The sequence below is a fragment of the Rhododendron vialii genome, chromosome 10a, assembly GCF_030253575.1.
Source record: "Rhododendron vialii isolate Sample 1 chromosome 10a, ASM3025357v1".
NCBI lineage: Eukaryota > Viridiplantae > Streptophyta > Magnoliopsida > Ericales > Ericaceae > Rhododendron > Rhododendron vialii.
The window spans coordinates 14,521,388-14,536,675 of record NC_080566.1 but is presented as its reverse complement, the minus strand read 5'-3'; the positions used below and the strand labels follow the sequence as shown (position 1 = coordinate 14,536,675).

General features: G+C 44.8%; 2 protein-coding genes across 2 annotated transcripts; one reads left to right on the top strand and one right to left on the bottom strand.

Moving 5' to 3' along the window:
- Positions 1–11,094: 11,094 nt before the first annotated feature.
- On the top strand, positions 11,095–12,810 carry LOC131302922 (uncharacterized). The gene is made up of 6 exons (XM_058329714.1): positions 11,095–11,227; positions 11,401–11,495; positions 11,564–11,641; positions 11,710–11,835; positions 11,917–12,462; positions 12,508–12,810. Exons 1-6 carry the CDS (start codon positions 11,095–11,097, stop codon positions 12,808–12,810), a joined length of 1,281 nt encoding a protein of 426 aa, XP_058185697.1.
- Positions 12,811–13,013: 203 nt separating this feature from the next.
- Positions 13,014–14,956, bottom strand: LOC131302921 (uncharacterized). Its single transcript, XM_058329713.1, has 3 exons — positions 14,482–14,956; positions 14,127–14,335; positions 13,014–13,976 (listed from the first exon to the last, which is right to left on the bottom strand). The coding sequence occupies exons 1-3, from the start codon at positions 14,954–14,956 to the stop codon at positions 13,014–13,016; spliced, it is 1,647 nt and encodes a 548-aa protein (XP_058185696.1).
- Between the last annotated feature and the right edge of the window lie 332 nt (positions 14,957–15,288).

The following is a 15,288-nucleotide window of genomic DNA, read 5'->3' as shown; positions in this document are numbered from 1 at the left end:
AGATTGCTAAGCTGGAGGAGGCTGTTTTAAAATTTGAGAAGATCAGTGCAAGGGGAATTGACTTGGATCGTCTCTGTCTCTACCCTAATGCTAGGCTTCCTAACAGGTTCAAGATGCCTGATTTGGTTAAGTTCGACGGGAGTGGGGATCATGCTGCCATGAAGCTGCTAGGAGTCAAAAGTGAGGCTATGTCTCAGCTGTTCCCTCAGACTCTCTCTGGGCCCGCCTTTCATTAGTTTCTGTCACTCGACAACTCCAAGAGAAGGACTTGGGAAGACATTGGGGCTATGTTTATTTCGCAGTACAACTACAATTTCCAGCTCAAGATGACTACTCAGGAGCTGGAATCCACCAAAAATGGAGGCTAAGGAATCCTTCACAGATTTTGTTACAAGGTGGAAAGCTAAAGCCGCTCTAATGACTGAGCGCCCGAGCGAGAGAGATCAGCTTCACATCATCTCCCGTAATCTCCAGCCTGACTACGCCAAGTACCTGGTGACTGTTCAAGCGTCTGCCAATTTTGAGACCTTCTTCGAATCTGGCCTAACCATCAAAGATGCACTGCAAAGTGGGATTTTATGAAAAGGGGAGTCTTCCAATCCTTCGAAATCGAAACCTCGGGCTTACTTTGGAATACCAATGCGCTCTTTGGGGGTAATAACTACGCCAATACAGCATCAACTGGTGCCAATGCCTCCTCTTCCAATACTGTTAACCACATTGCAGATGTCAACCAGGTGCAAACACCACAGAACAACTAGCCTCGCATTCAACCCTGCAGCTTCTCCACTTTTGAGGCACCACTGTCCTCTATCATGGAAAAGTTGATCAAATTCGGACACCTCAAACCCCTCAATCCAACTCCATTATCCAAAAATCCGCCAGCCAATTTCAAACCTAACCTCTACTATGCTTACCACCAGGGGCTGGCCATCTCATTGACTCTTGTTATCGCCTCTGTCATGTGATTCAAGACCTCATTGACGAGGGCACGCTTGAAGCTCCCCCTCTACCACCTCAAAAGCCCAATATCATCTCCAACTCGCCTAACCACGAAGCTATCCCGCATATCAGCCAGATATCCTTTAGCTCCACTCATATCAACCCAAACTCCACTATATTTAACCCCACTAACCATATAATCCCAGTTGACCAACCCAAGCCGGTTGTATCCCTCCCTCTTGAACTCGAGACTGAGCTCATGTACATTTGTTTGGATGGATAGACATCCTATCCCAATGCAACCCAGAGCGTCTGCAGAGGGGTTTAACTACATTCAATGCCGTCATCGGTGATCTGCACCATGACTTTATTCCCTCTGTGCAACTCAACTCTACCTCTACTATTCGTAACCCATACTTCAATGTAACTGACCCTAACCCTTCTTCAAGTCTTTTAAGCCAGTTTAGATTTGCTATGCCTACTTTGCCCACGCCCGAGGTTGACATGCAAGCTGTAGGTTGGGCAATAGTTGACAATGAGGACTATGCCACTCCCATAATCAATGAGTGGTTTGAACTCGAGCTAGATGGGTTTCCACAGGACCCAGAGTATGTCCCATTTGATCATGCCTGGAATGAGGAATGGTTGGCCGAGTATCATCAGGCGATGCTTGATCCTTTGGATGGCATCTCCTTGTACATGCTTTTTCTACAGCCCAAGCCTATAGTCCCCGAAGAGAAGTACTATTGGGACCCCGAGCCGGCTTGGCAAGTTACAACGGATTTGAATCCTGATCTCCTCTAAGGCTATTATATGTAGGATAACCTAGCACATTACACTGAGGAAGACCTTGTTCAAGAGGACCACCGTGTTTTGGGGGATTACATCTCCACCTTTAACTCAATTGTCAACTCGGTGTCTGATTCCGAGTATGACCCTAGTTCCTACATTACCGATGGAGGACTCCCACGTCCCGATGTTCCTTACCCTGGGGATGGGAACTGCAGCATCATAGTTACAAATCTGGTTCAGCCTACTAACTTTTGGGGAGTCGACAAGATAGTTGATGTTATGGTTGGGGCAGAAGTTTGGGCCGTTAATCGTTCTCTGTTGGACAACGGACTCTGGGATGTTCCTGTTGTTGCGAATCTGGGCCTAGTTGCAGAAGAAGTCGTGGTCAAGGATCTTAGCTTTTGGGACTCACTGCTGATGCAAGATTTGGCCAATGATTTGGGCTTGGATGGGGAAGTGCCTATAACAGCTCCGGTCAGTGATAAAGGGAAGCGCAAACTGGGGCAGGTTCCTACCGATCTCTGGGATGTGAACGAAGACCCTCAAGTGGTCCCTGTCTCGAGGAATGTTCATAACTTTACGAGGAGTGGTCGCATTTTTCAGCCTGCTAATCTGGAAGCCTGAAGCTCATCCAACCCTTCTAACCAAAGGAACGAACCTTTTGCAAGGAATGCACCACTTAAGGCATCAACTGGCTTTCTGGATGCAGATCTGATTCAGAAATAACTTGAGCAGATTCCCACTCCTATTTCGATCTGGGGTCTGATATGCTCCTCTCGTGAGCATCGTCAGAAGCTTTGCCATACACTTTCTCGCCTGGAAGTGCTTGTTGATGTCACTCCCGAGGCCATGATCTCCTTTATCTTACCTCCTACTTCAAATCACACCGTTGTCTACACTGACAAAGGCTTGCTAGTCGAGGGGTTTGATCATAACTGCCCCCTGCACATCACTATCAAGTGCCGAGGACTCTGGGTTCCGACCGTTCTCATTGATAACGGCTCAGCGATCAACGTTTGCCCTCTTAGAGTAGCTTATCGCTTGGGACTTATGAAGAAGGATCTTGTGCTTTCTAACTTGGCCGTCAAGGCGTACGATAGCACTCGTCGTGTTGTCGAGGGGACTTTACTTCTCAAACTCGATGATAAGGGTTTCGAGATGGATGTTGAGTTTCATGTTGTCGACATTCCCGCAACATTCAACCCACTTTTGGGTAGGCCTTGGCTCCATAGATCAAACATCATGGTGGTGCCTTCTACCCTTCACCAGAAAATCATGCTGGGACTTCCTTCCGGTATGCTTACTATCTGCGGGAACTCCGGCATTCATCCACACAAAGAGGATGGCTCTCCCATTTTAGAGATCAACCACAGTGAAGAAGACGTCGATTTTGGAGAATTCTCTTTCGACACATCTGGCTCAGTACTTGCCATCAACGTGGACGACGACTTCATTATAAGCTCTGCTGCTTTGGATAGAATGAGGAGGATGTCGTACATGTCCGGTTTGGGACTAGGAATCAACCAGCAAAGGATCCCTGAGTTCCCTCTCTTTTCTTCCAGCGAGGGCCGCTTTGGTTTGGGTTATGTCACTCCTGCCAAAGATGCCAAAAAGGGGAAAGGTACGGGAAAACCTTGAACCCTTTATGGTGATCTAGATAGCTACTTAGTGCGCGAAGGGGGAAATGTTGCTTACATAGGACAGGTCAAACCTTTTGTGGATCCAGAAACTGGGGAGTTACTACCTAGTTTTGAGGTTTTCGCTGATGACTCTTGGTCAGACAGTGATGAAGAGCCAGCAAAGGTAGAATTCAAGAGGAAGCTTAGCCAGACTAAGGTAAAGACTGACTGGCTGGGATCATTTGATCAGGGGAGTTAGGAGTTGCGGTTCCAAGAATTCTCCCAAGTGGATTTTGTCGAAGAAGCTGAAGAGGCCAAAGTGTTCATGCTCAGGCCTGACGCCCTTAAGGATCATACCTCTCTTATCGTGGAAGCCAAGGGTAGTCTTAAAAATTGCACGCGCTTAACTTGCATTGATGACACATCTGAGTCTGAGTCTGACATAGAGTCTGTTTAGTCGTCTTTGTCTAAGTCTAGCTCTGAGTCGGAGTTTGTGCCTCTTGGCCCTCCACGTCATAGCTTTTACTTCGAGTTTGATTCTGCTGTACTTGGCAACCCTGAAGGGTTTTGTGAAATGAAAGAATCTACTTCTGACTATTTTGATGACTTATATATAAACTGTGTCGACCCCGATGATGAAGGGATAGATTTTGATGGGGATATTCCCAAGGAAATCCGTGCCCTCATCGAGAGGGAAAAAGAAAGGCATGCTCAGCCATTAAAAGAAAAAGTAATTTCTATAAACTTGAAAGATGAGGGCGATCCCCGAATGGTTCAAGTGGGCTCCACATTATCCCTAGAGGAGCATTGTGGTTTCAAAGAGCTGCTCATGGAATTCAGTGATATCTTTGCATGGTTTCATCAGGTCATGCCCGGTATTGACCCTGAGATAGTGGAGCATCGAATTCCCTTACTGCCAGATGCCAAACTTGTGAAACAGAAGTTGGATGAGGCTAGATTGGGTGCAAAAGATCTAGGACGAGGTCACCAAGCAGATTGACGCTGGTTTTCTCATGGTTTCTCAATATCCCACTTGGGTGGCCAACGTCATACCTGTTCCTAAAAAGACTAGACAAATTCGAGTGTGTGTCGATTTCAAGGACTTGAACAGAGCAAGCCCCAAAGATAATTTTCACTTGCCTCACATTGATGTGCTTGTGGATAATACGGCGGGACATGGTATGCTCTCATTCATGGATGGATTCTCGGGTTACAATCAGATTCTTATGGCATCAGAGGACTGTGAGAAGACAACCTTCATCACTGAGTGGGGGACTTACTGTTATTTGGTCATGCTGTTTGGATTGAAAAACGTCGGTCCTATCTATTAGCGGGTTGCCACGACCATCTTGCACGACATGATCCACAAAGAAGTCAAGATCTACGTGGATGACATGATTGCCAAGTCAAAAACTCAAGAAGGCCATATTTTTGTCCTTAGGAAGTTCTTTGAGTAACTTTGTAAGTATTGGATGCACCTCAATCCACAGAAAGGCACATTTGGAGTCACGGAGGGCAAGATGCTTGGTTTCATGATCACCTTTAGAGGGATAGAGGTCGACCTATCAAAGATCAAGGCACTTCTTGAGATGAAGCCACTAGAGTCAGAAAGGGGAGTGTGGAGCTTTTTGGGAAAGGTGCAGTTCATCAGCAGACTCATTGCTAAGTTGACTCTAACTTGCGAGCCGATGTTTCGTCTTCTCAAGAAAGACGTCCCATTCACATGGACAAATAAGTGTCAGGTTGTTTCCTTTCCATTCAGAAGTACTTGCAGAACCCACCGATTTTGATGCCGCTTGTGCCAGGGAAGCCTTTGATTCTCTATTTATCTGTAACCCCATCATCCATGGGATGTTTGCTAGCTCAGGAAGGGGACAAAGGAGTGGAGAAAGCCATCTATTACCTGAGCAAGAAAATGGTTGGATGTGAAGAGCGTTACACCCCTTTGGAAAAGACGTGTTGGGCTCTCATATGGGCCTCCAAAAAGCTAAGGCACTACATGTTGGCTTACCCTGTAAAGCTGACTTCTCGAATGGATCCTCTCAAGTATCTATTTGAGAAGCCTCACTCACGGGTAAGCTAGCACGCTAGTTGCTTTTGCTGGCGGAGTTCAATCTTGAGTACGTCATAAGGAAATCAGTCAAAGGGCCTGCTATTGCAGAGTTTTTGGCCGATCATCCTGTTGATGGACCAGAGGACGCTGACGTTATGTTTTTAGATGAAGAGATTCTGACGGTGGTTGAAGATGTATGGACTCTCTACTTTGATGGGGCAGCCAACCAAAAAGGATTTGGGATTGGGGTGCTGTTGATTACACCTGATGGCTCTCATATTTCGCTTACGTTCAAACTCAATTTCGATGTCACAAACAACCAAGCTGAGTATGAGACATGCATCGTTGGCATTGAAGCTGCTCTTACACTTGGCGTTGAAAAGCTCGAGGTCATCGGAGATTCCAATCTTGTAGTCTTTTAAGCCAACGGAGACTGGAAAGTCCATGAAGAGAAGCTGAAGCCTTATCATCAGAACTAGGAAGAATTGATTCCTCATTTCAACAAAGTGACCTTCACTCATATCCCTCGATTGAAGAACCAGTTTGCCGATGCTTTGGCGACCTCGCCTCCATGGTCAAACTTTCGCTAGGTGTCAAGCTTTGCCCTATCCTGATTGAACAGAGGGACATTCCCGCTTATCAGTATGTCAACGCCATCGATGACGTTGATGATGGCCTGCCCTGGTATCATGACATATGAAACTTTGTCGAGAGTGGGATGTATCCGGCTGAGGCCTTTAAGAAGGATCAAACTGCATTGCGAAGATTGGCTGCCCAGTATATCATTTGCGGAGGAAAGCTGCAGAGGAGGTCTCATTGTGGAATGCATAAGCTATGTGTCAACGGCGTTGAGGCGACGAAGATAATGGAGGAGATTCATGAAGGAGTCTGCGGTCCTCACATGAGCGGTGTCATGCTCGCTAGGAAAGATCCTACGGCAGTGTTACTACTTGTCTACTATGGAGTCACAGTGTGTGGATTATGTGCAGCGCTGTCACAAGTGCCAAATCCATGCCAATCTTATGCATACCCCTTCGTCAAACTTGTTCGGCATGACTTCGCCTTGGCCTTTCTCTGTGTAGGGCATCGATGTTATCGTCATGATCAGACTGTCTGCTTCAAATGGTCACAAGTTTATTTTAGTGGTGATAGATTATTTCACCAAGTGGGCGAAAGCTGAATCTTACAAAACCCTGACCGTGGTTCAAGTCGCTCATTTTATCAGAAAGAACATTATCTATCGATACGGTGTCCACAAGCATTTGTGTCAGATAATGAGACTCGTTTCAAAGGCAGGGTTTTGGAACTCTTCAAAGAATTCAAGATTCAGATCCATCATTTGATAGTCATCTATCGTCCACAAACAAATGGAGCCGTCAAAGTAGCAAACAAGAACGTTGAGATAATCATCAAGAAGTCTGTTGAATCCACCAAGGACTGGCACGAGCAACTACCTTTAGCGCTTTGGGTGTATTGAACATCAATTCGAACATCAACAGGGGCAACTCCCTTCTCCTTAGCTTATGGGATGGAAGCGGTACTCCCCATCAAGCTCGAGGTACCGTCATTAAAGGTCATGGCAGAATGCTGACTCACGAAATCCGAGTGGCTCAGTGGGAGATTCGTTAAACTCATGCTCTTTAATGAGAGGAGGCTCTGTGCCTTGTATCACGTTCAGGTGTATCAACGAAGGATCCCCCGTGCATTCAACAAGAAAGTAAAGTCAAGGGACTTATTTGAAGGGGATATGGTTACGAAGGAAATTCGGGCACCTGTGTTCGATCCTCGTGTCAAATTCTGACCGAACCATTCCGGGCCTTACATTAGCAAGACTATCCTGTCTGGGGGGAGCGGCTCAACTCATAGACCTCGACGGCAATGAATTCGCCACCATAGTCAACCTGGATCAACTCAAACGTTACTATCCCTGAGAGAAGCTCGTTGGGCCAAAAACCACAAGGTTGGATAGTTCCAAGCAAAAATTTGAGCAAGCTTGCTAGACCGAAAACCTAAGGAGGAGATCTAGGCAAAAATAAATAGGCAATAATCAAAAGCTCGCTAGCCCGAAAACCTGAAAGGGCGGTACTGGGCAAAATTTAGAGCACAAAAGGAGAGGTAAAATACTCGAGTGAACCTTTGCCTGAACTATGTGCGATCTGATTCTTTGAAAAGGGATACGTAGGCAATCTCCCCATGAGATTCGGTCACAATCAATCAACTTGATTCAGGGTTTGCTGTTTTGGGGTGTATCTCGGCATTCGAAGCGATATGGTGTTCAACGTTTGAAACAAAAGGGAGAAACCCTTCAACTTTCAATTTTATTTCAAAACTACTACTTCTATTACATAGCTAAGCAAAGTCTTAAAACAGTTAAGCATTAAAACATAATAAAATGCTAGAGGCCCCACTGGGCTCACAGTTTATTCTAAGTCAACGGAGTCTGTCAGGAGTCAGTCAATGTTTTGCCTTCTTGCAACTTGTTTCGGCTCCGAAGTGGCTCAAGGACTGAGCGGGTGTGCCAGGATTTGTCGCGTCCAACGTAAAGGACTGAGTGCCCCTTTTCTGACTTCGAATCTGTGAGGGCGATAGTGCTGCAACCTAAGGGCTGGATTGCAGTGAAGGTCCGTGGTTTTGCCTCTACGAGTGAGGACTTAATAATTTCCTAACCGTGTAGGAAAAGAAGTAACAACGTAAGAATAACTTTATTATATTGTAATAATAAAGTTGGGGATACAAGAGAGATAGGAATAACTTTGTTATGTCGTAATAACAAAATTGGGGTACAAGAAAGATAGAAATGAGGGAGAAATAAGATAATTGCTTTGCTAGGAAGGCTTTGGTTTTAAGCGTTGAGCTTGATTGGTGTGGGAACCCTTTTTTCTTCTTGACTTCTAGTATTTATAGGCAAGGTGGTCCACGGTTTTTCTGCATGCAAAAGCCTTGTTGTCCTCCTCTTATGGCGCCATGTGTCTCTTGTAACTTCCACTTCATGGGATAATGGGTAGTTATTGGAAGTTATAAAAGATCATGGGCAAATATTGCACTGGTCTAGATCTGAGCCAAATTTCCCGCCTTTGCCATGAGCTGCATGTGTCCCGAGTTGGCTCCAGATGTTGCCAAGTGTCCGCAATAACTACCCATTAACATATTTAGTGGGATCATGGGTAGTTATTGGAGGTAAATAACAATTACCCATGTATTTACTCTTGGTCATGGGAAGTTACTGGAACTAATGAGGTATTCCATTTCCTATTTCCATGGGCGGTTGACAAGTAATGGGCCACCTCATTCCCTTCTTTCTTGGGCATAAGAGAATTAATAGCCATTTGACTAAATCAAATGGCCAACAAATATATAAACTTCATGGGCCCACTTCCTATTTGCATGAGTATTATTCGGAACATCCCAGATAAACACTTCCAACAATGGGCTTTATATTTCACTTAGCCAATTAAGCTTTAAATACTCGTAGCCCGTGATCGGATCAAGTTAAAATTAATCGGGCCCAATTAATTTTGCCTTGGCCCGTTAATTTTAATCCAATGCATTTCTATTTTTTAGCCCAATCTAATTGAAAGATAAGTAAATGGCCTTCCAACGCTTGCCCAGGACTGGGTGCCAAAAACGGGTGTAAACAATGCCCCCCCCCCCCTTGATCTTGTTCAAGATCTAGGCTTGTAAATTAGGACAGAGTACAGTTTTTGGCAAAACCAAACGAGTCCTTATCACCGGGTTTGAAAAAATATAAAGATCATTAGGCCTGACTTAGCCTAAAAATCCTTTTGAACGTTCAAATTTCAAAAAGATGGTTAGGCTTTAACTAAGCCTAACAACTTTTCAAATCTCAAAATGCATCTCCTAATTAGATTTTGGCTCTCCCATGTTTTGAATTGAAACAAATCTCAACAGTTTCCAAGATGAAAAACCCCCACCGAAGAGTCCTATCAGCAGCAGTAATTATCACCTCCTTAGGCCTAGGGGACACGTGTCAACACCCCAGGCCTTGCATTGGCTTGCATGTAGTCTTTTCAGCCATTAGGATTTCTTTGGGTCAATCAAGAGTCCAACTCTTGTGTTAATTCTTCAGTTTCGATCAAGGAGAGAGAGAAACAACGGCGCCTCTTGAATCTTGTACGTCCCTCATAAAAACCCCATTCTTGAACTTCCACACTCTCTCTACCACCTCTCTGTTTCTTCCTTTATTGCACGAAGTAAACCCAGAAAAACCCTAACTCACTATCGTACCCGTTTGATCCTCTGGTCTGCCACAAGGATGGCTACCCATAAAGCCAATGCTCCTCCCCCAAACCCTAATAGCCGTGCAGTATAGATTCGAAAGATTCTGGTTGAGGAGAAAATAGCAATTACCAGCGACATCTTGGTAGTGGCCAACGCTGACCGGGTCGGGCTTGGCCCTGCCTTCCAATTGGGGTTTCCACCTCAACTCGCCCCCATGTATCCATTGGCAGAAGAAGTCCTTCCCTTCGAATCTCCAAGCCTCGACTGGAGTCACTTCACTACAGACATACCAAACTGACTTTGGCACAGACCTGACGCCAGATACGTTGAATGGCTCGATCGAGTAATGGAAGCCAAAGGAGATTTATGGAAGCAGATCGGCATCCGGGATGCTATTCAACTCAGCAGATCCTTGATCGATATGGATAAGCATCTTTTCCTTGCCGCTTCTCAATTCTGGTCTGTCACCACGAATTCATTCCATTTCAAGGTAGGCCTCATGGGTCCCACTCTCCAAGATCTTGCCTTTTTGACGGGCCTTCGTCCCCATGGGTTAGAGGCCAATTATTTTCTGTCACAAAAAACTCCCTATTTTGAATACAAAGAGCCTCTGTCTTTCAATCCTTTCATAAACCATTATGCCAAAAAGGTCCTATAGAGGAGGATGAGCACGTGGCCTTCCTCCTATATTGGTTGAACAAATTCATTTTCTGCGTCTCTGCGAATAGGGTTACCAAGGATTTTATCGACTTGGCTTGTGCCCTAGCTTCTGGACAGAAGCTGGCACTAGGCCCCCTGGTCTTGGCTCACCTTTACCGAGGTATGAAAGAGTTGGTAAACAACAAGTTTATATTTGCCCCCGGTCCACTGTGGATCATTACTCTATGGTTGTGGTCCTACTTCCCCAAATTTGCCCCACCCATGAATAAAAATTTAGAACACACCTGTTATGGTCTTCATTATGTTGGCACTCGTGGTCCAAGATATGCATTCAGGACCTACTTTAAGTTCTTCTATCATGAACTTGTTAGTATGGGCAAGAACTGGATGCCATTTGCTAGAGATACAGTACCTTGGTGGTTGAAGCGTGGGGCATCAGATCCGGGTGATGATTTTGATGACCACTTTGCAATATGGACAAGTTTCTTGATTTCTAGTGACCTCATGTATGGCATGGTTTTTAGTCCCACAAACTACAAGTGTGGCGTTGAATATTACAACGCGGCTCAATTTGCCAGGCAGTTTGGCCTAAGCCAGCTTACACTTCTGCCCACATACCAGTCCTTAAACGAGGAGGACTTCGTTGATCGACCAGTGATTCAACCAAGGGAACTAGAAAAAGTGAGGAACACCCTACTAGAGCTCAGAAAGAACCTTAACTTTCACTCCTACATTGAGCGTACTGATAAGGGCGCCAAGTTTGACAGCTAGTGGGGAGGCTATACAAGAATGCATTTCTTCAATCCATACCTGGAGGTCCTGACCATGCTTCTGTCCAGTCCTGCTGGAGCGCCCAAACCTGGCATTCACATGCCTTTACAACAGATCAGTCCCTCACCAACCTTGAGTACAAAAAGAAAAGGTGACCCAAAGGCTCTTTATTACTTTATCATCCTTTTGAAACTCTAAAGCTTGGACTAAAAGTCCCTCACCAACCTTGAGTACAAAAAGAAAAGGTGACCCGAAGGCTCTTTATTACTTTATCATCCTTTTGAAACTCTAAAGCTTGGACTAAAATCTTCTCTGTAATGGCAGGTTTGGAAGATGTGCCCAAAGATGATCCTGCAGTCCCCTCGGCTCTTCAAAGATCAAAGAGGTTGAAGTCAACTGCCAAAAGGCAATGGCCCAACGTATAAACTCTTTAGCCATTCGCTTAATCCTTCAGAATAAGACAATAAAGCTTTCATTCCTCTTTCAGGCGTCAGAGACAGTGGTTGCCGGAAGAACTAGGAGCAGTGCCAAGACCAGTTCTCCTGAAACTGATCCCTCGGAGAAAGTCTACACTTTTCTCATCTCTATTCCTCGTGCTTTATTTGAATGCTCCATTAACTCCATTTCTTCCAGGCCACCTCCAAGATCAAAGAAGGACGAGCTGAGTCTGCTCCCACCAAAAAGAAAAGACTGAGAAAGAAAACTTCTGCCCAAGTCGACTCTGAAAACACTGTGTCTACTACGGAACATAACCCTATCGTAAGGATGTATTGTGACAGGACTTTTCAAGCATTTATGGCTCCCAATTATCATCAACTTCCCCTTGTTTTCAATCCTCAGGAGCTTGACGACTACTTTGAAGAGGAGGCAGAAGCAGCAAATGAAGAACTAAACGTGCCTGAACAGGAACCCGAACATGAAGCTTCCTTGAGGACTCCAGAGAAACCTAGGTCTCCAATTATTCAGTCCACACCGCCAACCGATCCTATCGTCGAGCCTGAGTCTGTCAATGTGCAGGAAGAGGAGGAAGACAAGGACCTGGATTCTTTGTTTAAATCTGCTCAGGACTTGTTAAAGGCAGCCACATCCAGTACTTCAGGTAGTGGTCTCGGCTCAACTTCTCAGTCTGAGTTTACTCTAGAAGAAGTTAACGAGGCCAAAACAGCCCTCAGGATGGCCCTCCTACAAAGCTTTAAGGCAGGCGTGCATCCCACCAAAGCCTCAAACATCAAGAAAGCCATGGACGTGCTTGTGAAGGCAAAGGCCTTGGAAATAGAGGAGACCTCCCTCCAGTATTTTCAAAAGGAATTTCCCAACATGATGAAGTCTCATGACTCTTCTACCCATGAGCTCAACAAGATAAATGTTAAGCTGGCCGAATTAGACGTAGTTGACATGGAACTGACCACGTTTAGTACTGAATAGAACCAGCTGAAAGAAGACGTCAAGGCCAATGAGGCTAACATCACTGCAACTTCCAATGAAATCCAAGACCTCAAGACTAAACTGGTAGAAGCTGAAGGTCGACTGGACGGACTTCAGATGGAATCCAAGAAGCTGGCCAAGTATCATGATGAGCTGAAGGCTGGATCAAAAAGTCAGAAGATGAAATTGAATCTCCTGGTCGAAGAAGTTCCAAGTCTCCGTGGGCAGCGGGAGACACTTGAAGTCCAGCTTGCTAGCTTCGACACCTCCTGGGAGAAGCTCAAGAACAACCTTGAAGGCCTCCTGTAGGTCTTGTTCTCGAAAACTTACTCCTTTTGATTTGGGCCTGTAATAACTTTAAATTTGTCCCTTTTGTGCCTGGCCTGGAACTGTCCTTTAATTGGCCGAAGGCATAGGTTTAGTTTGATGATATGTGGCCTGAACTTGAGGCCTTTATGAATTCTGCATGACAGGTACTATGGCCTCTGTTTGGGCCTTGTTGGCAGATCTTTCTATGGCTTATTAAAAATATTTTCCCCAAAATCTTTCATTTCCCACATAGTAGGATAATGATGCTTTAGGTACTTTCCATTTGTTAAATGCTTAAACAAACCACCATTTAAGCCCATAAGAAGATAGACGTTACCTCTAAGGACTTGAGCAATCTGATAAGGTCCTTCCCAGGTCGGGGACCACTTGCCATATCTTGAATTCTTTTCCCCTAAAGGAAATACAGCCTTCCAAACTAAGTCACCTTCAGAAAAGCTCTTCTTTCTCACACGCTTGTCATAAGATCTAGCAACTCTTCTTTTCTGAACCAACATGTGGTCAAGGGCTGCGAGCCTAACTTCATCTAAGTCTTCAAGTTCTACCAACATAGCCTGAGTATAATCTGCAGGAGTGAGGCCATGTTGATATGCTATCCTTGCTGATTTCACTGCCACTTCCATTGGTAGGACTGGATCATGTCCATATACCAACATATAAGGGGTAATATTGGTAGCTTCCTTCTTTGAAGTACTGTAGGCCCATAAGGCCTTAAAGAGTAACTCGTGCCAAGCCCTTGGATTGTTTTCCACCATTTTCTCTATAATATTAATCAAAGTCCTATTGGTGGATTCGGCCTGGCCATTCCCTTGTGCATAATAAGGAGTAGAGTTGGACATAATGATGTTTTGCTGGGCAGCAAAATTGACCACTTGTTCTCCCATGAATATTGTACCCCTATCTGCAACTAAGTGTTGAGGCAGCCCAAACCTATGAATGATTCTTTCCTTAATCACCTTGATTACTTCTTGTTGATCCACGGACTTTAATGGGACCACTTCTGCCCATTTAGTAAAATAGTCTGTGGCTACCAAGATGTAAGTATGATTTCCAGAAGAGGGCGTATAAATTTTTCCAATTAGATCAAGGGCCCAGCCTCTAAATGGCGAAGGTTTGACCACAGCATGATAATCAGCCGCAGGAACACGCTAAATTGGGCCATGGGCTTGGCAAGATTGACATCCTTTAGAAAAATGAATGCAATCCTCTAAAATGGTTGGCCAATAGTATCCATACCTTCTGATTAGCCATCTCATCTTTATCTCTGATTGATGGGCTCCACAGACTCCTTCATGGACCTCACTCATAACCCTCATGGCCTCAGGGTGCCCTAAACACCTTAAAAGTAAGTCGTCCTCAAAGCTTTTCTTGTATAATTCATCACCCACGAGGACATAGCTCATAGCCCTTCTCCTTACCTTCATAGAGGCTCTATGATGGGGCCTCTTGAGGAAAGAAATAATAGGTGTATGCCAATCGTTCTCGAGCTCATCATCTGACTCTTCTCCTGTGAAATCAGAAGTAAAGACTTCCAGTCCTAGACCTCTTCTCCTTACAGAAGGTAACAATCTCTTTTGGACCGTGATAATCTTGTGAATAATTTTTGGAGCTAACTTCAGGCCTGAGCCAAGCTGTTGGCTTCAGTGTTCATACTCCTTGAGACGTGTTTGACCGTGACATTATCAAAATCTTGAATTAATTGCATGGCTACCATATAATAAGGGGCTAAGTCCTCACTATAGCATTTGAATGTCCCTGCCAAGTGACTGATAACAAGGTTTGAATCCCCAATAACTTGCACTTCTCTGGCCTTTAGATCCCTAAGAATTTCAAGGTCTATGACAACCGCTTCATATTCAGCTTGATTGTTTGTACATGAGAAATCAAATTGAAAAGACAATTCAATCCTCAAGCCTTGGGGAGAGATGATAATTACTCCACAGCCTGAGACCTCCTGAGTCCGTGATCCATCAAAAAGCAGCGTCCAAGGAGTGAGTGATATTTCAAGAGCGTTCAGTCCTTGTTCAGGTTCATCATCGATATCCATGCATGGATGATCAGCGAGAAAATCTGCTAAGGCTTGGCCCTTCACGGCTTTTTGAGGGATATATTGAAAACTAAATTCCATTAGAGCTAAAGACCACTTGCCAATTCAGACCCTCATAATTGGCCGAGAAAATAAGTATTTGACTAGGTCTATTTTACTCATAACGTAAACCAAAACAGGGAGCATATAGTGCCTCAACTTTATTGCTTAAAAGTACAAGGCAAGACAGATCTTTTCAATAGGAGTGTATCTCCTTTCACAAGGAGTCAACAACCCACTTAAATAATAAACCGCCTGTTCCTTTCCTTGAGTGTTGTCTTGAGCTAAAAGGCCTCCAATAGAGCCTTCAGCTGTTGAGATGTAGAGTTTCAACGGCTTGTTTTTTATGGGAGGCATAAGGACTGGAGCCGTTG